Source organism: Pleuronectes platessa, chromosome 6, assembly GCF_947347685.1.
Source record: "Pleuronectes platessa chromosome 6, fPlePla1.1, whole genome shotgun sequence".
In the NCBI taxonomy this organism is placed as follows: domain Eukaryota; kingdom Metazoa; phylum Chordata; class Actinopteri; order Pleuronectiformes; family Pleuronectidae; genus Pleuronectes; species Pleuronectes platessa.
The window spans coordinates 21,730,171-21,756,846 of record NC_070631.1 but is presented as its reverse complement, the minus strand read 5'-3'; the positions used below and the strand labels follow the sequence as shown (position 1 = coordinate 21,756,846).

At 41.9% G+C, this 26,676-nt stretch overlaps 4 protein-coding genes across 4 annotated transcripts; 1 reads left to right on the top strand and 3 right to left on the bottom strand.

The window, feature by feature from the left end:
- Positions 1-875: 875 nt before the first annotated feature.
- On the top strand, positions 876-10,694 carry tmco4 (transmembrane and coiled-coil domains 4). The gene is made up of 14 exons (XM_053425192.1): positions 876-1,225; positions 1,836-1,989; positions 3,729-3,903; positions 4,300-4,327; positions 4,472-4,601; positions 4,983-5,080; positions 5,292-5,435; positions 5,556-5,675; positions 6,809-6,973; positions 7,340-7,476; positions 7,667-7,751; positions 8,056-8,173; positions 8,342-8,459; positions 9,459-10,694. The coding sequence occupies exons 1-14, from the start codon at positions 1,171-1,173 to the stop codon at positions 9,924-9,926; spliced, it is 1,995 nt and encodes a 664-aa protein (XP_053281167.1). The 5' UTR covers positions 876-1,170; the 3' UTR covers positions 9,927-10,694.
- On the bottom strand, positions 8,885-16,721 carry htr6 (5-hydroxytryptamine (serotonin) receptor 6). Its single transcript, XM_053425193.1, has 4 exons — positions 15,368-16,721; positions 13,241-13,243; positions 12,976-13,107; positions 8,885-11,119 (listed from the first exon to the last, which is right to left on the bottom strand). The coding sequence occupies exons 1-4, from the start codon at positions 16,280-16,282 to the stop codon at positions 10,763-10,765; spliced, it is 1,407 nt and encodes a 468-aa protein (XP_053281168.1). The 5' UTR covers positions 16,283-16,721; the 3' UTR covers positions 8,885-10,762.
- Positions 16,722-18,611: 1,890 nt separating this feature from the next.
- Positions 18,612-20,633, bottom strand: micos10 (mitochondrial contact site and cristae organizing system subunit 10). The gene is made up of 4 exons (XM_053424977.1): positions 20,515-20,633; positions 19,443-19,490; positions 18,958-19,064; positions 18,612-18,832 (listed from the first exon to the last, which is right to left on the bottom strand). The coding sequence occupies exons 1-4, from the start codon at positions 20,576-20,578 to the stop codon at positions 18,824-18,826; spliced, it is 228 nt and encodes a 75-aa protein (XP_053280952.1). The 5' UTR covers positions 20,579-20,633; the 3' UTR covers positions 18,612-18,823.
- Positions 20,634-21,733: 1,100 nt separating this feature from the next.
- sike1 (suppressor of IKBKE 1) lies at positions 21,734-24,789 on the bottom strand. The gene is made up of 5 exons (XM_053425573.1): positions 24,331-24,789; positions 23,546-23,651; positions 23,314-23,456; positions 23,084-23,197; positions 21,734-22,762 (listed from the first exon to the last, which is right to left on the bottom strand). The coding sequence occupies exons 1-5, from the start codon at positions 24,487-24,489 to the stop codon at positions 22,607-22,609; spliced, it is 678 nt and encodes a 225-aa protein (XP_053281548.1). The 5' UTR covers positions 24,490-24,789; the 3' UTR covers positions 21,734-22,606.
- Between the last annotated feature and the right edge of the window lie 1,887 nt (positions 24,790-26,676).

Here is a 26,676-nt window from a genome sequence, read left to right as displayed (position 1 = left end):
ATGTAGATATTTCATTAAAAAACAGCCATTTCCACCTAAAATAGTCAATTACCTCATTAACAATGTATAGAATGTATTTCTGATTAATTTATTGTCATCTTCATTGAAGGAAACAGTGCTTTTTTTGAAAAATAAGGAAATTTCTAAGTGACCCCAAACTTTTGAACGGTAGTGTAGGTACTGGAGCGTATTTAAAATGGGCTTGAATGGAGCCATTCCTGCCTGGCCCTGACTTGAGCACTACTCTACACTCTCAATTAATTTACCTTGTTATATACATATTTTACAATTATAATAGAAACAGCACTGAGACCATATATAAGTACATTGATGGACATTTCTGCCTGTGTTCCCTGAGCAGCCATCACACTTCCCTTAACACCTGATGAGCTCCACGTTTCATCCACATCAGTCACCCTCAGGGCTGACGTCTGTGAACTAGGAGGCAAACAACATGAAATAAACAAGAGCAGGGTTTAGATTATTAGACTACAACAATTTTTCAGCATATATTTAACAAACCATGATTTTGAAACTGACAGAGCCTCACCAGTGTGAAATACCAATGGGAAACCTGATATACAATGATGACCTGTCAATTTGATAGAATTATGAAAATATTCCAGAACTTTATTAGAAAATGCATTAGCTTTGAACAATTTTAATCCACATGTATTTGCAATATTTATATCATAAAGTGGTGGCAAAGCTGGATTTCTGAGTCTGAAATGAAGCTGAACAAACAAACAAACAAACAAACAAACAAGACGGAATCTTATTCAATATATGAAACTGTAAAGATGCACACATTCATAGTTGGGCATTGGCCAAAACAAATGTACTCCACATTTGTCAATAGACCCCTGTCCCGTCTTTAGCGTACGTGGACGCTACGTCACTCAACACGTTTCAAACGAATGGTGCCTTCGAGGACAGTCACAAATGTTAGCTTCCTAAAACGAGAAACTTCCTAAAACGAGAAACAACTTCAAGATGTTTTTAGTCGCATAGAACTCTGCATTTTAGAAGCTTTACTATTCTCCGGTGGATCCTGACATGAAGTGATTTCCTCAATCGGCTGCAGAAGTTCTCACTGTGGCGCTGTTGTGACACTGTCAGCAGAGCGAGCGGTGAACACAACAACAGTTCAGAGTCGTGAGATCAGCAGCAATGGAGGAGAAACCCAGTAATTCTGCCCACAGACCGTTTGAAGGTCCGGATCCAGGTAAGACACGTGGGTTTATTATCCTCTGCAACACAACTCCTGCTTATATGAACCTGTGGACCTTTAGCAGCTAACTGGCAGCTGGTGTGTCCAGCAGCTAACTGCGAGTTGCGGAGACACCACTCGCCGGGCTGAGGTTCCTTTGTAAAAGTCAAAGCTGTAAATGAAAAGTTATAAACACCAGAGTCCGTGTGAGTTGAGATCATGGCAGTTCATCGGAGAAACACAAAGTTGGACTCCATGTTTCCTACTTCCGTGAAGCTACTCAAACCAAACCTCAAACCAAACTGCATCAGAAAACCGCACAATTTAACGCTGCATTTGATACAGGCCACATTAAGATATATATCGTGGAGCTTGAGTCCATTCTAACGAATCACTGGTATCTCCTGGTGAATTCGTCATGGTCGCCAATGTTATTAGACGTTGTACAGGTGTTATGTGAACCGCTCACATGTAAATAACCATATCCGTGAAGTTTCAGCTTGAGATCGAAGTATCTTTAACAGGTGCGTGTGTGCCCTCTGCCATGTTGTCTCTGCTCTGATGTGTCTGTGTCAATCTGCGGCCTCCATGTTAATCATTAAACCGTGTCCCGTTATCACCTCAGACCCAGGAGGGCCGGGGACAGCAGCAGCAGCTCCACCATGTGACCAGAGCCCAGAGAACCTGATCGGCAGACAGCTCAGTGAACAGGGCCGCTTCGCCTATGCAGCTCTGTGTGGCGTCTCCCTGGGCCAGATGTGTAAAGGACATGGGAACAGGTACCAGAGCCACAGAGCACAGTGTTGTTCTCATTACACTTCTATGAGTGAGTCCTTTCCAGTCATACCAGCATGGGCACCGCAGGGGGATTTGGGGCCCTGTAAAAGAATATTATACTGGACCCTTAACCCTGAAGTATTAACATTAGATGTACGGCTTCATACTGTATAGTACTGGTATTTATTGGAGTATATAGGATTAGTTTGTATACAAGGAAATACATGAGTCACACCAGAAACCTCACAAAGGCTGTAGTCATAGGCTGGTCAGGTGATGAGCAGCCCCCTCTCTCTCTCTCTCTCTCTCTCTCTTCTCTCTCTCTCTCTCTCTCTCTCTCTCTCTCTCTCTCTCTCTCTCTCTCTCTCTCTCTCTCTCTCTCTCATACACACACACATACATGCACATGTGTATCCATGACTTCACAGGGTTAGGGGGACATTACTTTGACTTACATAGATTTCCTGTAGACTTTAACTTTAACCATAATTACTACTTGCCCAACCCTAACCCCTATACTAACCTAAACCTAAATATAAACCTAAATCTAGATCTGAATCTAATTACTTATTGTCTTCATAATGTAACTGTGTAAACAGATTTAAGTACCAACAACATTACTAATATATGGCCCACACACACACACCATGCAGGATGTGCAACAGGTTAAAGAACTCTTCCTAATTATTTTTTTTATTTTTTTTTAGTTTATTATTTTTATTCTCAAAAGCACAAGCAATGCAATTATACAATGTGCATGTCATTTTTCCATTTTCTCCCCCCCCTCCCCCCACCCCAAAACAGATTACACTGCCTCAATGCAGAAAGTACATTGCAATATTAATAACTCAAGAAGTCTAAGCATAATAGTTGACAAATTACAGGATGGTATTATTTTTAAGAAAGAGTATTAAAAAAAACAAGTAAAAAAATAAAAATAAATATATAAGAGTGTAATAAGAAAAACCGTACAAACCCACAGTAATAATAATAATTTATAAAAAATGCAAAGAACAGAAAGGAGAGTCTAATGGAAACAGAAACGGTTCATAAATTTAAAGAGAGAGTTTTCAATTCAACAAAGTATTTTATGATCGGACCCCAAGTGAATTTGAATGTCAGAGGGTGGCCCCGCAGCGAGAATTAAATTTTCTCCAATTTTAAGAAGATCACCAAATCCCTCAGCCACATAGAACAATTTGGGGGATGGTGTGACTCCCAGTTCATTATAATTCTCCTTCCTGCCAAGAGGGTTGAGAAAGCGATTATGTTTTTGTGTTTGTTTATTAAAGTTTTGTCTCCGTCGCCCTGAACACCAAAGATGCACATCCAGGCATTAGGTATAAGATTAATACTGAGGCAGTCTGATAATACTTTGAGAACTTTGTCCCAGTAAGTTGTGAGATGTGGACAGGTCCAAAACATGTGAGTGAGACCTGCTGGTGAATTATGAAATCTATTGCAGCTACCGACAACATGAACTCTTCCTAATTCTGACCACTCGTCAAGAATTGATGACACACAACGTATTGTGGAGAATGACAAAAACCCAGAGCTCTATGACCCACACTGCCAGTGTGAATAACAGACACCTGCAACACATGTGCCCTACTGGAAAGCAGGCAGACTGATCCATGCAGTGAACAGAGAGAGGGGGGAAATATAAAGGCTACCCTGATCATTATGCCTAAAACTGAATTGTATGTTGACTTGAGGAGCTGAGTAGTTGTGTGTCTCTCAGTGTGTTCAGGGAACAGTACCTGCAGGGACTGGTCCGCTGGCTGGACCTGGACGAGTCGGTGATGCCAGTCATGGGGGCTTTCCTGTCAGGCCTGGGCTTTGAGGGCTCCGACACTTTCCTCTCCACCCTACAGGCTGAACCTCTGCTGGCCACAGGGGCCACCCCTATCATACAGGTGTTTGACACTCTGAATAGGATGTGATGTCATTGCACTGGGGATTTGGGTTGTGCTGAAACAGCAAATATAGATGTGCCAAAGAAAATGATGACCAGAAAGATTAGAGCAAATGTATATATCCAATAGAAATGTATAAATGAAATAATTGCAGAAAGTCAAGTCTCCGTAACAACATTTTGGTGTATGGCACAAGCACGTGACAAAAAGAGCTTTATATGGTGCCGAACACAGATACACAAGGAACGTTATTATGAGAAGTGACAATTTTTTTTGGTTCATTATGAAACCGTTGCAGGACTAATGAGAATATGGTGGACTGTCACAGTTCAGATAATTAATGAGAAACATTGGTTTCTACAAACATGTGTTGAGCTTCTTTTTTTTTCTTTCCAGGACTTGGTGTCTTTTTCTGTCAAAGATGGTAAGAATCCTGTAATGTAAGACATTGAAAATTGGTGTAGAGTCATTGGTGTAGAGTCATATATATATTTATATATATATATATCATTAATGCATATACATATGCCTGATTCTTTTGAACTTTTATGGTATGTCATAACCTCAGGCCAGTACGATGCCAGATCAAGGGTTCTCATCCGTCATGTCAGCTTTCTGCTGCAAGTCTCTCCACGGCAGCTGGAGGACTTTGAGGGAACACTGGGAGAGAGGCTGAAGGAAGCAGGAGAAGAGAGCGAGTAAGTTGTGGTTGGGTGGGAGATGAGAGGGGGGTTGCTAAGTGACCGTGTGAGTCAGTAGCTACGTTTACATGGAGCATTTTACACTGCTAACATCAAGACCGCACTTGATCTGTGTTGTATTTAATGAAAGGTATTATAGACCTTTAACCTCAGTTAATTCAAATTCTCAATGAAACTAAAGCATAATTGGTCCATCTTTTTCTTCTTTTTGCTGAATCTTGTGTGTGTCAGACACCACAACACTCCGCATGGCACTGAACAAACAAACAGCTATTGTTGAAGATGTAGATGCAGTAGAGGTCACTTGACATTTTTATTTTCAGAGCCAATTAATATTACAGATAATAACAACAACCGGTCTGACTCTGTTTTCATCAGAGAGGAGTCCTCTCGGCGGATCAGGAGAGAACGAGGACGAAAGTTACGACGTTACTTTCTCATTGGACTGGCCACTGTGGGCGGAGGAACTGTGATTGGTGATTATTCCGGATTCAACTACAAATATACACTGAATAGATGTAGTATCTTAAATGAAAGCTCCCAGTTGACCAGCTAATCAACTGATAATAACAACAACACACTTTATCATTAAAAAGGTTCATTTTTCCTTCTGTAGACTGAACTTACCTGTAAAATCCTTCACCTGACAAATATTGGTCCTGACTGAGATCTTTGCATCTTTTCCAGGTGTGACAGGTGGGCTGGCTGCCCCTTTGGTGGCAGCAGGGGCCGGTGCTGTGCTGGGGGCCGGCGGGGCTGCTGCTCTGGGCTCAGCCACTGGGATTGCAATAATGGCCTCTCTGTTTGGAGCAGCAGGGGCTGGACTGACTGGTATGAGCACCGTACCACATGTGACAATTTGTGGAAAAAATATCATCAACTCTAGAATTTCAACCGAGCTGGGAAAGTACACATTTTAACAGCTCGTCATTTTCATTTTTGTTTCTTCAGGCTATAAGATGAAAAAGTGTGTTGGAGCAATAGAGGAATTTGAATTCCTGCCACTAAGCTCTGGGAAGCATCTTCACCTGACCATTGCAGTAACAGGTTGGCTCTGCGGTGGTAAATACAGTAAGTGCGACAACTGCTATCAAATTAAAACCACATACAATTTCCTAAATCACTTTTTGTATTGTTTTCTCGCAATGTAAATATAACCCTATAAATTACCTGCATAGAGAACTGGTTATATGTTTAGGGTGAATTTATGATGGCCACTAAACACAGCATGTTTGCTACATGTATGACATTTAAGACTGTAATGTAGCGAATTGATGTTTGATCTTACATGGCGAGCTCAGGAAATGTGAGTGGTTAGAAAACAACAGCAACTCCTTACTTTAAGGGATAGTTCACCGAAAAATGAAAATGCATTCATTATCTACTCACCACTATGGCGATTGAGGGGTGGGTGAAGAGTTTGAGTCTTAAGGAGTTTCAGGGGGAAATAGTGTGTTAGCCCAGGCGACCTCTTCTTCAGACATAAAAAAACAACAGAAAAAAAACGAAACATGCCCCCATACTGCTCGTGTGGAGTCATCCCAGTGTCCGCAAGCCCCGACAGTCATTTTCATTCATTCCTGATTCATATCACATAGTACTACTTGTAATAATCATGCACTCTAAGCTCTTAGCATTCAATTTGAATTGAGGAATAATTAGAGCATAATAAATTGCTTGCAGAAGTGCATTATAGACAATGTAGCACTACATATACACTGGTACAAAGTATGTAGCCACAATATCCGTAAACACAACTCTGAAGTAATATAGTACAGTTTACAAAGCTCTAAACAAATAACAGTCCTGTTGGAGAGGAGGGTCAGTGCCTGAGCCTTCACTGCCACACACATGAGAGAAAATAAAAATAGTTACCTAACCCATTTGCTGTGATCTTTTTGAAAAGCATTATCTACATGTTCTTGTGAGGTAGGTTCAAGGTCTCAGCCAGGTCAATTACATACAATATTAAATAAGACTAACACTAATTTGATGATAACACATACAGCACTCGTGCACACAATGTGCTAAAGTAGTAGATTACACAACAGACCACTCAAGTTTTGCTCTTACATAAAACATTGCAGCTCTCTTCACCCTCTAAAACAAACACTCAACTCCACTCACTTGCGGCCCCCTTCACATGCATGTTCTGCTTATTCATTTTTGCGACCTTACATAAAAACACAACTGCTGTCTTCCAGGTTCGTTCCAAGCCCCGTGGTGCAGTCTGGGTGAATGCGGGGAACAGTACTGCCTGGTGTGGGAGTCAAGTTTCCTCAGGGAACTGGGCTCGGCCATGGCCTCCCTGTTGGACGGGCTGGTCAGCATGGTGGCCCAGGAGGCTCTGAAGTACACAGTGCTCTCAGGTAGGAGGTGGATCATGCAGGGAGGCTCACTACCAAGTTTTCATTTAAAAAAGGATAAACTTTGCTACAGATACGGAACAACAGATGAGCTATTATTACTGTTTTCAAACTTTGATGTAGTAGTATGGATGAAGGCTTAGTCTATAAACTGGATCTGTCTTTAGATACAAGAGTATTTGTACCTGTGGTGAATATATTGTTTTGGGATGTTGATCAAAACCTTTCGAACAAAAACTCAGCTTTTGTGGTTTACTGTAAAGTGATGTTTTTTTTGTCTTAACAGTCACATCTTGCTCATCAAGCAGTTGTCATGTAGTTTTTTATTTATGGTTTGGTTTCATGTATTGCTACTTTCATACTGAGCAGGCATCGTGACGGCTCTGACGTGGCCGGCGTCCTTGCTGGCAGCAGCCAGCGTCATTGACCACCCCTGGTGCATCTGTCTGAACCGCTCCGCTGAGGTGGGGAAGCATCTGGCGCAGGTTCTGAGAAGCAGACAGCAGGTAGAGCACTTCATCTTACCTCTGTTTATATACACACTTTATTGTAGCATTGTGTGTACGCATGATTAATTGCAGTAGTTTCCTTAAAACATAAATTAAATGCACCATTCATTTACCTGAAATAGTACCATATGCTTAGAGACAACAAATACACTATGTTCAGTGTTTCTCTTTCTCTGTGTACATGAAGGGGAAGCGTCCTGTCAGCCTCATAGGTTTCAGTCTTGGGGCAAGAGTTATCTACCACTGTCTGCAGGAGCTTGCCAATGACCAAGGTACAATAACTATTGTTTCAACGGGAAAAAAAAGTATCGTGATTGTAACTTTAATCATTTGTTTTTTCGTTATGCTGACAAACAAAATCCTCACATCATTTTACTTTTCAAAATGCCCAAGTCATGGCTTTTAAAGGCCAAGCTATCTTTTTAATGTTAATGGCTCTAAATAATTTAATTGTGGTTTTAAGCTGTGTAATCCAATTTTAATTAACCTCATTTGGTTTTCTCCCATTTTCCCGAAGTCTTTATATCTTACATTGTTTGGACCAACTAATTAATTTCCATGGTACTGATTCCTCAGGGAGTGAAGGCGTAGTGGAGGATGTGGTCCTCCTGGGGGCCCCAGTGGACGGCTCCGAAAAGGCCTGGGAGAGAATGGCAAGGGTAGTGGCTGGAAAAATAGTTAATGGATACTGCAGGTAAAACAAAAACCAAATCCTGAAGCGGTCTTGTAGTTATATGTTTACATTTTGTTGCTCTATATAAATCAGTAAATCACATTCTATATTATAGTGAATAGACTCTATTGACAGCGAAATGTATGATTTAAAGGCTGTACAAAACTTTCTGTATCATCCATCTAATAGAGGGGACTGGCTCCTTGGGTTTTTGTACCGCAGTTCAGCGGCACAATTCTCTGTTGCTGGGCTACAGCCAATCAACATCCAGGATCGGCGCATAATCAATGTGGACCTTTCCTCCGTGGTGAGTCAGAGCTTATATTTAGATTAGGACCCGTAATGCCTCCTTAATAATGGAAGTAGTAGAATAGATTTCCATGTTTTTTACCTGAAGGTTTTCACCTCCACCACATGCAGCAGCCACCTTCAAGTCTCACATGTGTTCTAAGGTTCCCGTGCTTATTAATACGAAGAAATAAGAACTGAAAAAATCCTACCTCACATTACAGATGAAAGAAAAATCTCCAAGTTATATCTTCCACAATATGGATCTTTGGCTGCTCTGCCATTGTCTTTCATCTATGTTACAAAGGTTTATGCAAGTAATGAAGTCATGTATGTCTTGCCTCAGATTGGATACTTTCATTTCTGTTGGTATCAGTCATTTAGGCTTTCTCTGTTTTTTTCCGACTGCGGTCCAAAAAATAATTACTATTTTTCATTTCCACCACTCCAGAGTTTTAGAGCTGCTAAAACAGTTGATAAGTGCAGCTTAAAACAAACACACACCTTTTTAGGAGATTGGTATTTTAGTGGGTCATATAAAAAATGTTACAATGAGATAATTTACATGATGCAAGATAATTAAATACGAGATTTTAATAGCACTTTAAACGAGACAGTAGGATAACGTTTTTTAATAATGATAAAAATGAAGGCCACTGCTGGTTTGTTTCACTTCACAGCAATGCCTTCCTGCCTCCTTGAAAATCCACCATATGTAGCTGAACACTTCCTATATCATGTAATAGATTTTTGAACCAGGTAAAGCATCAGAGGTTGAAAATTTCACGCACAACTAATAAAATATAAACAAAAAACATTACAAACATACTTGACATATCTGAAGCACCATACAGTATAAACCTGGGGAATAGTAAAACTTTTTTTACAAAAACAATAAATAATATTCATAACCTCTTTTTTTTTTGTTATAAATGTTTAAAAAAAACTACACATACATTTACATAAATATATATCCTTTTTTTAAACAGAGACATAAAGCCATGTTTCTGATTCTCAGGTAAAAGGTCACTTGGACTACATGCGTCAGATGGACACCATCTTGGTGGCGATCGGAGTTCCAACCAAAGAAGTGCCAGGAGCCTCCTTCGCTCTTCCTCAGTCTGTGAAGGTTATAAATGGGGCAGTGAACATTCCTGACCAAGTGACTGAGACACAAAACCCAGCTGAGGAGACTGAGACGGAGAAAAGTGGAGACCTGAAGGAGGACGAGGAGAATGAGGAGGAGTCAGGTGACGGTTGGGATATACCCGATATCTCTGACCTGCTTGATCAGAGTCAGATCTCCGACACAGAATCAGAGAATCATATCGCAGAGAGGAACAATTTACCACACGCATCTGAGGAGAAGGACACTGACGATGGCTCGGCATCTGCTTCTAATGCACAGTGTGACGGCGTAGAGGAGGCCGACCCGGATAAGGAACACATATCATGGAGCTGGGATGATACACACTGGACAACATAGCACCCGCACGAACAAAGGCAGCAAAACTTGTAAAGAGCATGTTAGTGAACCAGCTCCTTCCCTGTAAACTCTCAACCTCTGAAGCTGTTGGAGAAAAAATGAATTCCCTTTGCAACAAACTGACATGCGAGAGACAGCACAAGAGCCGATGCGAACAAATGGCAGCTTCAAGTGAAAATCCCCAGAATGGCTGCTTTGTTTAACCACTAAATGTTGTTTGTTTTTGACATATGTGATAATTCAATAACAATTTAGATTTTTGCAACTGAAACAGATTTTTTTAAACTGTAAATAATGTGAGAATTTATTTTCTAAACTCGATGTGAGACCATATACCTGAGAACACCGTGTGTGGTTTGCAGGATTCAGTGGATGCCACTATATAGGTGATTTCTCATCTCTCTTTTCATTCGTTGCTTGGTTGCTATGGATATTATCACAGTAATTTGATTTCCATAAGGCCGCGGGCAATTCAGTGAATGTATTTTCTTCAAGGCCTTTTCTTTCTCTATTCCACCGGCACTATTGTGAGGCACTGCTTACTAAACAGCCAACGTAAGAGTTAACATTGCCGATATTGTTTACAAGCCCCGATAACTGGAAATAGCCTTAACATATTTGTTTCCAGCCACATTTCACACTTTGAAAGGAACATATAAGTTAAGGTCGAGATCATTCAATCTGTGAATCGTTTTTCTGTAACCATGAAAAACACGTTTTTAAAATGTGAATTTGTTTGAACTCAAGGTCAGTAAATCCTCAACTGTCCGAGTCTCATTCCTTGTTTCCAATCGACAAACCCTGACGACACGTTAGCTGACCTTTCTACTCGCCATTCAATCCAGGGTTTCAACCTGATTGGGAAGAAGCAGAGGCAACTCAATCCCAGCATGCTCGGCATCAAACAGGTTGACGGCATCGGTGGCGGTGGCGGGGGGATGTGTGGGGTCAGAGGCCAAGGGAGAGGGCGGCGTGCTGGGAATGTTGGGCTCTCCTGAGTTGCGCAGAGAGAGGGAGAGCGCCGGCGAGGGTCTCCTTGGCGACAGCGAAGAGCAGCAGGGCAGGAGCTTACCCAGAGCTCGCTTGAAGTCCCTCATGAACAGCGGGTAGATGATGGGGTTCATTGTGCTGTTGCAGTAGCCCAGCCAGGTGATGGCGTCAAAGAGGGCGAGGGGAACGCACTCACACACTGCCTGAATGAAGATGGAGAAAAGAATGAACCAGAAATCAGAGGAAAATTGGCAAATTGATTACAGAAACATGCACGAGGACATTTTTCTTTTGTGTTGTTGTATGCTGCCAAGAGATCTTGCAATGGGCTGAAAAATGAAAGAAAGAAGAAGAGAAAATAGGCAGGAACATCACACCACTTAAAAAATATTGAAGAAAAAAATCTGCATTGCAAGTGTTTAATGAGGAAAGAAACGTCTTCATTTGTCAAACCTCAAATAAATAAAGTACAACCTTGTGGAGATGAAAACTCAAAAGAGCATCTTTAACTTACACATATTTATACAATATTAGCATCTGACAGATTCAAACTCTGATCTCCAACGCAACCAGCAGATTTAGAGAGGGACAGTGAAGGAGGAGGCAGCTGTTAGAGGAGAGCTTCCAATACTTCCAAGATGAGACGGGGAGGCGGTGGGAAGAGGACCGAAAGGAGGGGTGAGTTTCACACACCACATTGAGTGTGAAAAGGAAGGAGAGCACAGACACAGTCAAGTGTCTGTGCTCCATGTTACGCAGGGGAGAAGCGAGAGGGCACAGATGGGAAATTAAAATGACTGGATCATTGAGAGCTTGAAAAACAGGGCAAGTGTCATTACCAATTAAGATTAAATTATTTTCCCGTTGGTTCACTGAGAAATGAGTGTGTATGTGGGCTCAGTGTAATCATGTCAAAATCAACTACTTAGAAAGAATAGCATGCATAAATGGTCAGTCGCTGTGTTTTTGTTTTCTGGGCTTTGGAATGAGTCATCTGTACGAAGCTGAAATGCCAATCTATTTCCTGGTTTGACGGTGACGCTAAGGCTGGCCACTGAAAAAATAGATCGGTATCCAAGTGTTATTTTTTTCTCTCTCTCTCTTCCATTTATTTCACACTCTTTTTGTAATCGCCGCACACATGTATTTGTGAGAAAACCTCTGAATCACTGAGATATATGAAATGGGAGAGCTGTTCCAAATGAGACAGACCGTGTAACAGCTCGTTGAAATTTTTTTAAATCACGCAAACATGCGATTAGAGGTGAAGGCTATTTGCCCCTCACAGCTCATCTTTAGGACAAGATGGTCAGAAGCCCCTAGTACGTTTGGTGATAAGTTGCCACCCACCAGCCGATGTTAGGGATGTATCATCAGTCGTGCACCTTACTGTCAATGGGTATTTTGGCCTTTTAATCACAAGACACCCTCAGGCTGATCAGACCTGGGTGTGTGTCCCAAACACCATAGGGCCCAGGTTGGGTCTCTCCTCCTGATCCAGAGCCATTGGCTGCTGCGTTCTGCAGTCACTGATATTTGTACAATCGTTTGGCGCAGGGCTTCTCGATGGATTCCTTCGTCTTTGAGCAACCTGATGGTGCATGTTGCAATAACACTCCTGCAGTCTGGGCAAACCACACGGAGCCTCTTCCTCTCATTTGCTTCATCAAATGTATCCTCCCAGGATACAGTCAATGACGTGCAGGGTGCTGGACCAGAGTACCAGACTGCTTGTGGGGTGGTGGTGGTGGGGACAATTTGTAATGGGATTGTAAGCTGCTGGCCTACATCTGCCAGCTATCCCAGTCTTGGGCTTGCCTCAACTGAACAGTCCTGGTCTGTTGAGGAGATCCTCTCTGTTCCCCCTCTCGGACAAATGGTTTCCATAAAACTGTGCTCGATGACTTGGAGGGCAGGGCATTCGTAGCAGCAATCTTTGATCTGATCTATCTCAATTCCGTGATTTGTTTGACGTATGGGATGGACACTGATATATCATGTTACCTGTATTTTACATTTCTGTGTCTGAGGATTGGCAGAGTCTGGTGCGTCTACTGACCTGAGCCATGTTGGTGAGGAAGAAGGGGAGCCAAGCACTGAAGAAGAGTCCCAGGAGAACTCCCAGTGTCAGACTGGCCTTCAGTGCCCTCCGGCCGTGCCTTCGAGCCAGGCGGCGCTCACTGTTAACGGACTGCCGTGACGGTAGAAAATAGAAAGAATTGTAATTAATTACACTCATAAGAATATGAGTTTGCATTTTGCTGACAGAGCTGAACTAAAGGGTCCGGAACAGCAAAAATGGAGGCCGAGGGAAAGAGTGAGACCGGCTGTATTTGACGGTTGCTAAAAAAAATTGCATCTGAAAAACTGATTAACATGTCTCACTGTAAAACCCCAAATTGTAAAAATTGATTTCATAAGGATTCTCTATATATATATGTATATATATACTGCAAAGTACTTGATTGACCCTTGAGACCCCCTGAAATCCTCAAAATCTAAATTCTGGGGGTCTCTTTTTTTTCTAATCGACTTGTCACTTTTAATTGCCATTAAAATGTCTTTTCAAAGTGTACTCTGTCCAGTATGACAGGGTTTTCACCACGTTCATTTTGCAGCGGCAGTCTGTCTGAGAAGTACAGAAGTTTTCTTTGTGTTTGTTAGATTCGCTTTATGAGACATGTATTCAAACACATTGAAAAAAAGTCCAGCATTTTGCACGCACGCAGTTCAACAAAACATGAGATGAGATGTGACGCGTACAGACAGGACGGTTAAAGTGAGCGGGACAATCTGGATCATGAGCCGACATCATCAATGAATTACTCAGCTGGTTTAAAGAAGGACAGAGGCGAGCAGACCAAACAAGCCTCAGTGCATTCATGTGGAGAGCATCAAAATAATCACAATATAATCACGATAGATGTAATTATAAATTAAAAAAAATTGGGGATGGTTACTTCAAGAATCACAGTGTTGACAGACGTTTATTTGTGTGGGCGGGGCGTCACACGCGAGGGCGTACATGAGAGTACATGACTGTATTTTGGCTGACCATTTCTGCAGAGCGCTTGGTGGGGGGGGATATCGATTGCCACTTGGTATTTTGTATATATATATATGGGGTTGGGTTAGGGGTTAACCCTTAACTCTAACCCTAACCCCATATTAATAATACAACTAAATAAAATATATAATATTTCTTGGCTGTAAATCCCAATTTTTTATTTGTGAATTTCTATTTGTGGACAAACTAATTTAGGATGCGTCATTTATGGGCTTTTCAGGCGGTAGACAAATATTATTGTATTTTTGGACGGAGCCGAGCTTCTGGTCCCCCCCCCCCCCCCCCCCCCCCTTTCCATTTTTTAAATGCTTATAGTGCATTTATAAGTGCAATTTATAAGCTACTTTTGACATTGTTGTAACAGTTAACTGCTGTCCCCACAAAGTGACTATGATTAGTTAGACAATTATTTATAAGCAACAACCCTGATAACAAATCAGATATTCAGGCCCTTGAATCCTCTCTAAGTCATGCAATTTACCTGTATTCCAGATTCATCAAATATGCTATGGCCCTGAGCCCATTCACTGACATTGTAATTTACATTTTCTATCCATATATTTTTCACTGTGCTATCCCAATGTATATACACACATATTTAAGTGTGTGTGGTCCAGGTATAAGTCATGTTGTGGGGATTTCAATCGGTCACCATATGGAGACTATTCTTCTTTTGGCAACTTTGAGGTGAAGACAATTTTTAGGTTAGGTAATTCACGGAGACAGGACAATGTGTGTGAGAGAGAGAGAGAGAGAGAGAGAGAGAGAGAGAGAGAGAGAGAGAGAGAGAGAGAGAGAGAGAGAGAGAGAGAGAGAGAGAGAGAGAGAGAGAGAGAGAGAGAGAGAGAGAGAGGTTTTATTGCGAATAAATGTGACAGACTCAGAGTGTGACTTATCCTTGCAGATGGGAACAGCACATCAGACACTGTCTGTACTTTCCCACCATGATTACAACTCTTGTTTTTTTACAGAGTCTCGTCTTTTCTACATTTCTGGGTAAAGATGACAGAGGAGCAAAACATTTTTCAGACTGTCTCCTCTGTCCCATTATTTTTTAAGAGTCTGATAACCATGAATAAGTGTTTAAGAGCATCTTCATCTCAGCGTCCTTGCAGACAGCCAGTAAACGACCCAGACAACACACACACACGCACAAAACATAAAGTGGGTGTAGATCCTAGAAAGGTTATAAAAATGCTTTCAAAAAACAACATTTTGTCTGCGCCACTTACAGTTTCACTTCAGCATTGAAATTGTCCTATATCTTATTTTGTGTGTTGGTCGGCACTCGTACACTGAGCAACCGAGAGGTCATTATATGCCCTCTGAGCGATTCAACTTCTCTAACCACATCTGAGTTATCGTACTGAGCTCTCTTTCTTACCGGTGCATTTTGTGACACAGGAGGTTCCTGGTACCCGCAATCATCTCCACCCCGCTGCGCTTGGGCGGCCGCGATCCCGGGTGAAGGAGGCCTGGACGGTTCCCCAAGAGAGGGGTGTGGGTGCGGTGGGTGGCTCAGAGCCGCAACCCTCTTTGCCTGTCTCCGTGCTGCCAGGAGGATCCGGCAGTAGGTGAAGCAAATGGCGCTTGAGGGCAAAAAGAAGGTGAGCACAGATGCCACGAAAGCAAAAGGCAAGGTTACCCGAAGGCGGCACTGGAAGGAAAGGCCTCCTGGTGGTGACAGCTGAAAGAAGGATGCCGGATACAGTGTGTCAGAGTAGGAGCTGATGTTGCTACTGCTGACGCCCGGAACAGGTAAGTGTCCATTGCCGAGGCCTAAGCTGTGCCATCTCATCTCAATGGGCAGGAAGGAGGCCAGTGCTGCCAGCCCCCAAGCAGCTCCCACGAGGAGTAACGCTCGAGGTGGGGTCATCCTTTGCTTGTAGAGCAGAGGTGAGATGATGAAGAGGTATCGGTCCAGGCTGATGACACACAGGTTGAGGATGGATGCGCTGCAGCACATGATATCAAAGCAAAGCCAAATCGGGCAGAATGCGGGCCACAACACCCAGGCTCCACACAGCACATTGAGCATGGCCGGGGGCATCACCACCAGTGCCACCATCAGGTCAGATAGGAACAAAGACACCAAGAAGCAGTTTGAGGTGCAGCGCAAGGAGCGATGGGCAAACACCAAAGCGATGAGTAACACGTTGCCACAGACTGTCATGAGGATGATGACAGTCAGCATGAAGGCCAACAGCCACGGGCCGCTGCCAGTGATGTTCCATGTACTGGTGGTGGGAAAGCTGCTGTTGTAGCTTCCCCCAGAGCCAGACGAGTGAGAGTCGGTCATGGTGCCAGGTCCAAGAGATCAATAAACAAGCTCCTGAGGTTCCTCTTTAGGCACCACTGAAGGCTACCGACTTTGACCGGTGCTCCTTTCCAGCAAAAGCTCTCACTTCATGAACATTGTTGAACAAAGAGAAGACAAAGAGGTCTTTCGTTGAGAAGCCATCCAATCCTCTCCCTGTCAAGGTCAATCGGACTGTTCTCCATGAATTCGAATCTCCATCTCCTTTTGGCAAGAATAGATCCAGTCGTCCCAGGCTCACTTCCACTGCCACAAGTACACTTAGCAAAATAAACAGACTTTCACTTATCTCCTCATCCCCTCCTGCGCGTCCCTCCCTCATCCACAGCTAAGAGCCAGAATGAGCCATTCGAGGTCTGACAGAGGGTTTCGAAGCAGCATGTCACAATGATGACAGTCACAGGAGGAGGGCACACAGACAGATGAGGCATACGAGAGAAGTGCTGGGGAAAGGAACAACCGGAGACGATTCTCAGAATATTTCCTCACCTCACAGAAGTGGCTCTTGCAAGTCCTTTGCTGAGCTGCTGCGCTGCTGCCTTTTTCACCAGATCCTTTTTTATCCGGTGGGGAACAGCGCGGGGGGGGGAGCATGAAACCAACACAAAAGTGTGCAGCAGACGCTTGTCAGCAGGGCTTCATTCACAAGTGCTCTACAGGTATCATGGTCCTTGAGATGCTGCCTCTCTATCTCTCGGTTCCTGTTAATCCCTTTGTCGGCCACTCCAGTGTGTATCCCAGCCTGAGCGCACGCCTACTGAGAAGGAGCGTGTCAAAGCATTGAGCTGTTAATGCATAAGCATGCTCCATCACAGCCAAGAAATGCTCATTCTGCATCATAGTGTGGGTGGTCTGTCTCTGTGTATGGCCATGGTATTTTTATCTATTTAAGTACAACTATTACAGAATTCTGATGAAGATAAAAAACATTTAAGTGACATGTTACCTGCTTTTAAGTTAGTGTATGACTATTTATAAGTATTAGACATCTTCTTTCTTTAAAAAAAGGTGATTGCTAACTCTGTGAGACCTGTAACCAGAATTTCCCTCTGTGGACTATTTAATGTTTAAATGATCTACAAGATTGAATAACTAGGCTGTTTTCTCGTCTCTCTACCCAGAGACATAGTCGTGCCTCAGAAATTTCCTTTTTTTTTTTTTTTTTACTTGATTTATTAAATGATGCAGTTATTGACAGGTGCTGTTGCTAAGGCATTTAACTGCAAACCATCCATCACATCTTGATAACAGATCTGTACACCGCCTGTGCAATCTGTCACCCAGTTGGCTGCACCACTCGTTGTGATGTCGGTGCTTTTGAGAAAAAGGGCCGTGACTACAACGATTTTTATTCTTACGATATTAGTCTTTTTTTTTTCTGTTGTCAGCGACAAAATACCTAGAGAACTTCTGTACTTAAAGGCGTTACATTTGTTACTTATGTAAGCAGTAAATAGAGGTTAAAGTAATTTTTTGTATTTTCAATGATAACAAAAAATACATTCTCTGTTCTACCTGCATATTGAAAGTATCTTCACCTTGTTCCAACTTCCCCCTCAAACTAAACAACAAGGTATGACAACAGTAATAATTGACTTCCCGAGAGGAGCACTTGAATACTAAACATAAAACAAATTCATTCACAAGGCAAAGTCCAGTGCACTCCATGATTTCAACAACCTTGTCAAATACTAAACATAATACTCTTGTTTTAGTATTTTTTCCAATTTCATGCCCCCTCATGACTCATCTCCATCACTACGCCCCAGTCACCAGCCACATCCGCTCAACTGCTGCCAACACTCTGACCCCCCCTTCACCCACACAGGCTTACCACCTTATGGGATGGTGTTTGCTTTGCTGCCCTCGCCCCCCTTCCTCCCCGATGTATTTGAGAAAATCACTCCCACACGCCCTCACATATAAAGCGATAAAAATTAAACTTCACCGACACTTGACTCCTCTTGCTCTTTCAAGTAACACTATTACAGCTAGGACCGTATGAGTTGTAGTCAGGCTGTTGTAATTAATCACATAATTATAGTCTTCTGCTTTATGGTTTATATTGGGTTTTGTTCAAGCAACATCGATATGGACTTTGGGGAAATCGAATACAGCTTAAAATATAGAAATTGAATTAAGTTTATTTTTTTTAATAAAAGTTTTCATACCTGTGCATAATCGTAAACATAAATGCAGGTACCAGTGTGTCTGTGAAAGGCTTAAATGGGCAAACTTTTTTCAGCCAACTGATAAATAGGGCGTTTTGTCCATTATAAAGCATCTGAGAAAAAACTTCATCACCAGGGAATCATTTTTTGTTGTCATAATTGTTTTATTAAATAAACACAGACTGTCCTGATTAGGCACAAACAAATCAAACTGAGTCATACTAGGGATGGACCGATCAACAGAGAGACATTAATCTAACTGTGGAACAGTGCAAATGGCCACTCTCCCATAATCAAAACAAAAAGAACAAATTCAAAAAAATTAAAAAGACAGTCCTTCGTCGACTTGCAGCTACTGCTCCTGTTAAAGAAAACAGAAGACAGTTACATACATTTTGATTTACATGAGCAATAAAAGGGGGTTGTCACTCTTGGAAATAAGACTTTTCTTCTGTAGCCTGTTTATCATTGTATTTGCAAACTAACCTTTTCTCTTCTTTGCAGCACATAATGTGACCTGAGGTCATTCTGACAGTTGGCATATGCCATGCCAAGCCCCGCTCCTGAGCCGAAGGAAATCGGCCATGTGTGCCCTAAAATAATCGAAAAGGCACGTCAAAATATGATTGAAGAAAATATGAGAAATTAAGTGTAAAATCTTTTTCACACACTGGTCTGTTTCCCTTTTTTTCCCCCCCTACATCACTTTATTGAGCTTTTGAGAAACAAGAGCACTAATGACACCAGATTATGAATTATAATTAAACAATTTGTTCATTTAGAAAAAGGTGTGATGAACAAAAACACTCCAAAGACTGATGAATGCAAAAGCCTTTCCCTGCTGGCAGTAGCAGAAAACTACATTTGTGCTCTGCAGCATCACTGCTGGCTCTGCTCGTCTTGGTACGGACCTGAGAGCTAAATTAAAGAGTCAAGATGCACTTAAGCAGCCAACCATTCAAACTACTTACGTTTAAAGAACAGAACAGAAAACACGAGTCCTAACCCCAGTCCAGTGCCTGAAAAAGGAAAAAAAATAACAGTCAACAAAGTGTTTCTAATTAACCATTTAAATGTGACAAATATTCTTTTATTTAAATTCATTGTGAGCATATGATCACTTAAGTACAAGTATTTATAGTATTGTATATTTATCATGAGCCATAGCAACATTTTATAATAATTTTATTTCTATGAACTCAAAATCTTGCTATTTTTGATGCTCAAATTATTGGCAGAAGCCTGGCTACATAAAAATCAAGAATTACAAAGAATAAAATACATACGAAAGCACAAAAAATAAGCTACTAGGACCGTTCAGTTCTAAATCTAATATTTCTTAAAACCAAGATGACTTAGCTAAAAAATTCATACATGAGCTTGCTTGGGCCCTGAAGTGGCCCTGTCCTGTCAATTTCTGGAGAAAATCCTATTTTCTAAGATTGGCCCCTCTGTGTAAACTGTGGCCCCTTTACAGCCCCTGTTTAAGAAAAGTCCTAGATTCGCCACTGCTGCTCATCTATATATTCACAGGGTTCCTTACCAGTGATCTATAAACCAGTGGAGCTATAACCTGAGACAATGTTTACATAGCATTAAAATACACATTGGTTGGTGTTTTGAAAGGATGCCGATTTCAGCAGTGGGTACTCAAGTCTCGTAGAAAAGGTTTTAATGTCGCAGCAAAGATGTAAACAAGGCAGGAAGACGTCAATTCAACCTTTTCTGAATGACGTTTCTTCTTGGGCTCTTTCCAAGAAGCCAATAACTCTAACAAGAGAAAAGGCAAAGCTATCAAGAGCCGAGGTTTGTCTTTTATAGGTTAAACTACAGAATTAACCCTAATTCACGTGTCACAATAAATAAAATACTCCTGCCTGTGTCTGGTCATTCACTTGTCCTTTGTAAGTCCTTTGGCGCTAGCTAGTTAGCTCCTGTCCCGCCCAATGACAGCAGAGGAACACAGTGAAACCGCTGCTCGTTCTCTGGCGGATTCCGGGAAATGACGCTGTGGTTACACGGGGGAGAATCGGGGATATTTACCGATTTTGATGGCACCGTCTGCCAGGCACCGGTCCCACTTCTTCCCCAGCTCCTTCTCGGACATGCTGCACGCTAGCTTGTGTCAGGGCGATGTGCTGTCAACTGAGCTGCTGCGTTCACGGCCTGTCGTACATTAACTGCTGGGTTCAGTGCGGGGGAAACAATAAGGGGAGAAGAAGAATAGGGTTTTCAGGCTGATTTCGCCTTTTGAAATGTGTAACTATGTACAAAAGATGCTGTTGATGAAGTAAACGAGACTAAAACACCCAATCAGACAAAAAGCTCGTTTTTGCCTTTGCACGTGAACGCAGCATTGAGCCTTTCTTGCAAACCTCGCGACACGTTTCACACAAGCAACGCGGCTCAAAGTCGCCATCGTGTGGTAAAGAATGTGCAGAAATGAGGGCACCTGCAGCAGACACTCGTGCAACGGAGTCCAACGGAATTTGTAGTATTTATTATTACAATTACACAAACTTTGTATAAATAGTTATTACCTGACATGTATAGAGCTCCATCGCCAATATGTATATCGTCTCATCAGGTTGCTGGGTCCCCACCGGCCTCTCCTCTCCACTTTTTAGAGTTAAGATAAGATAGACTTTATTAATCCAGAAGGAAATTCTTGTTCCAGCTTGCTCCAATATTACTTAAGCACAATATACAATACAGTTCATTAGAATAAAACAGAATTAAGAGCTTTAATACTATTATTAAGGGTATTAAGTCTAAATAAATCTATAATTGAAAATACAATTCAGATGTAGTCTATTGATGACGTTAATGAAAATAAGTTATATGAGACAATAAACTAATACTTAACTGCCAGCAAGTTGTAATAATACTTGGAGTAAGTAATATGGAATATAGCACATGATATTGAACCTAATATGATGAAAATAACATATTATACATGAACAAACATACTAATATTGCACTTAGGTATCATTTCTCAGTTTCAAATACAGTACTATTGGGGCCAAGTGTAGCATAAAACATTGCCCTTTCAACTCCACCACCAGCTGCCTGAACTGCTGTTACCAGGCACTTTGGGTCCATTGATTAATAAGTGGTGTTCCCCCTACCATCTATGGTCAGCCACTTAGATCACATTTAACATCATGTCGATGTTTCATGTGAACATTAACAGATGTGTTTATTGGTGCTCCTAACAACGGGCTCCGTGAGTATATATAACAGAATAAAACATCCACAGATGCACAATTATTGCATTTATTACAAATTTATTTTAAAGTTTTTGAATGAAATTTTGTTTGACACAAATCATTACACGGTCATTAAGTAATTTCAGTATATTCACCTTAACACTGATTTCCTGAGATGACAATATAGAATTTCTGAGAACATACAGAGCACAAACATTTAATATCCATTTCAACAAAAGGTTGGCATATTTTGAAATGTAGCCATTAAATAAAGATGTGCCATCAGCTAGTACATTTGAATACTCTGCATCCAAAACTAGAAAACTGGTGTTTAAGACACTCAATTTAAGTACGAGACAATTTTATCAAATTCATAAGATGATAGACGATCACAAATATATGAGCCACTGACGCTACTCAGCAGGCAAACTGTGTGAAAGAGTGAAACAGCCAAAAGTCGTCATGTTGGCGAAGTGATTATCAAGCACAGCTACTTAAAATGGTGCGACTTACAAGTTGATTTCATCAGTTTCCATCGAGTGAAGTCGTAGCAGAGTGTTGATGAGCTTTTTACATGTGAATGGGAGTGAACAGCAAAGGGGCAACAAAGAGGTAGAAACTTTGTACTTAACAAGCAAATGCATCTTTGGCAAAAAACAAAATAAATCCCCTCTGCTTTTGCTGCCTCCAGTACGTGCGTGTGTGTGTACATACGTGTGATGTACATATGTGAGAGCTACCATCCAGATATACAACAGGTAAATGCTCCTGACAGTCAATGATGTGTTAAGATTGCCCTTTGCTACAAAACACATGCTGTGGTCTGACTGCATCCAATCTTTAATAAGAAAATAAAAACAATGTGGCGAACAAGTTGAAGAAATCATCAACCCTGTCTCCTGGTCCTGAAGGACTTGTTTCCTCATTCACAGTTCACACTGAAGCTGCTCTGGTGACTCGTTGGACTCGGGTGGAGGAGACTGCTCCTGTGTTACTGCTGCTGGCTGGTCGGGCTCCTCTCTCGCTGCCTTCACGGAGCTCTTGCTGATGACCAGGAGGTCTTGCAGCTCCTTGTTTTCAATCTGAACGCGACAGAATAACATTTGATGAAAATAGTATCCGAGCAATACTGACTGTTAAAGGTTCAGTTGATCCAAACACACAAGATATATATATATATTTTATAATATTTTTATACATACTTAAACTCTACTGGAATTGGGCCATGCAGACAGTTTGGGTTTCAGTATTCTATGTTTTCAGACTAAATTTAGGAAACCCTTCAGCCATGGTCTATTGATTAACATCTATGGCACTTACAGCACTGAAAAATGACAAATTTAGATGAAAAACTACCGGTTTACATTTAGAGAAACATCTACAGTTGGTTCTACTGAGCTCACCTCTAGTTGAGCCAGCCTCTCTTGAACAGAGCAGTAGTGCTGATCATCCACATGCACGGCTTTTCTCATCACCTGGCCCATCTCACATATTCGCTCCACCTGGTTCTGCACTTCCTGGAGAATTCAAATGAGAGCTATTGATACTCAAGTCTGTACATTTCAAACTTTACATCTTTCACTGTTTAACCATGTCCTCTGAATGACTGAGCAAATGCAGAAAGCCAGTGTACTTTTGCGTGGTCCTCGTGGAGGCTGAGCACTGGTTTGGTGTCCAGCTCCTTCTTCGCCATCATAAGCTGAAGCATCTGCTTGCGGTATCGACCCATGATCAACTCCAGCGCGTACTGGTGTTCTTCGAGAGACAACCATAGCTCTGCAGAGACAGTCACAAAGAGGGTTTGGGAAAAAAACAGACAACACCAGACATACAATCAACAGAAGTGAGTGGGTTTATTTTTTCACCTTTATTCTCCTGCTGTAGTTCCTTGATTTGAGTGTTTTCCTGATTCAGAAGAACATGGGGCTTGTATTTGGTCAGCTCCTGAATTTCAGAAGGGTCTTCTGTGTGCTGAGGCAGGGGGGAGGGGGAGCAGTGAGGGGAAGAGAAGATAATCAATGGAAAAGCTTTCTCAGTTTTAATATCAAATGAACTTCATAAATATAGAAAGATGCATCTTTGAGAACATGCATTAAATAAAAATCTACCCCTCCCACCATAATAATAGGTGAAATAAAATGTCCTACAATCATCAATAATGGACTGTCACGTCATTATTGATATCTGACATCTGCAGATCAACAAAACACATACAAGAGTAATGTAAGAAATTTGAAGGACATCATGCAAATAATTGACACATGTGAGAAATGGTTGAGTTACCTTTACCTTTTTTCACAGAAGTAAGTGAGTTCAAATTAACATGAGTCTAACGCTGCAAATACCGGATGTATATGAGTGATCTTTATATCTATATAAAAGTAACACCTGTGGGGATTTCTGCAGAGGATTAATCATGTAATTTAAAAAGGTACACTGTGTAGAATGTAGTGCTGAAGTGTCATGTTGCAGCTGAACGCCCCTCACCTCCCCCTCCCCTTCCAAACATGAAAGACAACCTGTGATATTTAGTTTAATCCTACAGAGCTCAGCTGAATCCTGTTCGACCACCCTGTGCAGCCTTCTGTGCAGTGCAGCAGTAAATATGTACTCTAATGAACAGCCTTTGTGTGGAGACACTCGTCCATACCTTGTCTGGGAGGTCATTCCCCACCTCTCTCATGCCCTGCACTCTCTGGCTCAGGGCCCCGGACTGTTCTATGAGTCCTTCGGCGGCCGTGTCGTGCTCTTTCAGCCTCTCCAGAAGGGTCCGAGCATCGCCCAACACTTTCTCTAAAGTGCAGGCCATTTACTGGAACCTGTTAAATTAGCTTACTGTCCCGCACGTCACGTAAACAAGCCGCTTCTCACAACCAGTGAGGTCGAAGCAGCTCGCAGTGTTGGCTAACGCTAGCTGTGTAGCCGAGGCAGCTTCACTGTCTGTACAGAGACTTCATGTTGTGGACCTTTGGATCTATCTGTCGCAAGAAAGAAAGAAAACCGACACATTTAAGTAAAACAAATCACTGTAGTTTGTTGACTGGTCTATTTCCGTGTCGGACCCAGAAGCAAACGATGACGTCCCTTCCGTATAGTTTCTTTCCGTTTAATTGCGGGTGGCGACCAACGACCGGGGGCCTTATCGCCACCTATTGTGTTGGAGTGTGAACCGCCACTATCCACCTATCCAACAACAACAAAACAGACTCTCTCTTTCGCTCTCCCTCACACACACAGATGCAAAAGCCACATCTTCTTTTCCGCATAATTGATTGAATAATTCATTTTAAATTAGTAACATGCTCTGATAAAAAAAAAAAAAAAAAACAGCTGCACAGGAGGGAACAACAACAAAGTAGTTAATTCGTCTCTGGTGGACATTCGAATTAAAGGAAATGAAGACAGGAATGTTCTCAATGTTCTTATTGAGACTAAGCAACTTTTATTGCAAAACAAAGTGGCTAGATTTAACAAAGAGCCAGTCATGGTTTGTAATGAATGTGTCATCTACACACCCTCTTTACCAGGGAGAGCTGTCACGTTATGTTGCTTGGATAGTAATTCCATTCTGTTAAGTTGATTTCAGATAGTGAAACAGACAAAGCACATTTCTGTTTTCTTGATCAAACAATTCTGCCTTGGGTTGAGGGAACAAAGAAAATCAAAGCACCTACACAAAGCAAAAATGGAAATGATGTTCAATTTGAATGTGGATGGTCTTTCTGAGAGGTTAAGACATGCTGCATGATGGGGGGGGGGGGGGGGGTAGTCTTATTAACCATCTGATGTATGCTGATGATTTGATGGTCTTTTCTCTTCTCCTTACAGTGCTGGTTTAGAGCAACCACCAGAGTATGTTCAAGTTAAGTACATTGAATATAACTCTAAAAAATGTTATAATGTTTTTTAGAACTAAGGAGCATCAGAAGCTAAACTCTCTTTCTTTGGTTATGGCAGACAAAGTCTTAAATGTTGTAAACATTTGTAAAAAGAGATCCGAGTCACATCCTGAGGGCGGGGGGGGGCACTGGGAATGTGAGGCAGTGTCAGTGCTTTAAACTGTCTGCACAAGCCAACATGTTGACACCTGTAGTCTGAAACTGATAAATCTTCATGTGGCAGGTATTGACACAGTTTGGATTATGCTAACAGTTCCGAGATGGACAAGTTAAGCTAAATGTGTGTGGCTCACCATGATGCCACTTTTCATGCTCTGCTGAGGAATTTTCTGCACAGTTTCAGGTTTCGAATCACCTGACTCACATCTGACGCGGCTCATCTTGGATTTTTTCAACAGATCAATCCAGGTTCGGTTTTTAGTTTTTTCTCCGTGGAGTCGAACCAGAGACGAACCAGAGACCTTTTCTGCCCATAGTCCAAGTTTCTGCCACTAGTCCACCTCACGGAGATAGTTCACCGGAAAATTGACAATGGCTAGGTGGGTGAAGTGATTGAGTCCACAAAACACTTTTGGAGTTTCAGGGGTAAACAGTATTGCAGCCAAATCCAATTCAATTGAACCTTGGAATAGGGAACACACAACCCACGGCTCATTATGTCAGCAGCTGACGTATGCAGAGCCCTGAGGAAAATCAAACCGCATGGGCCTAGACAACATCCCGGGACGGGCCTTAAGGGTATGTGCTGTAGAACTCACTGAAGTCTTCACCACCATTTTTAACCTGTCCCTCACTCAGGCCACAGTTCCATCTTGCTTCAAAAAGACCACCATCATCCCAATCCCCAAGAGATACCCAGTAACCTGCTTGAAAGATTACAGACCATTTGCACTTACAACCATTATTAATGCTTCGAATGGGTCATACTGGGTCAAATCAAATCAAGCGTTACCTCCACACTGGACCCCCTGCAGTTTGCATACTGGTCCAACAAATCTACTGAGGATGCAGTTTGTACTGCCCTGCAAACTGCCCTCTCCCATCTGGAAAACTAGGACACCTACATCAGAATGCTGTTCACTGACTACAGCTCAGTA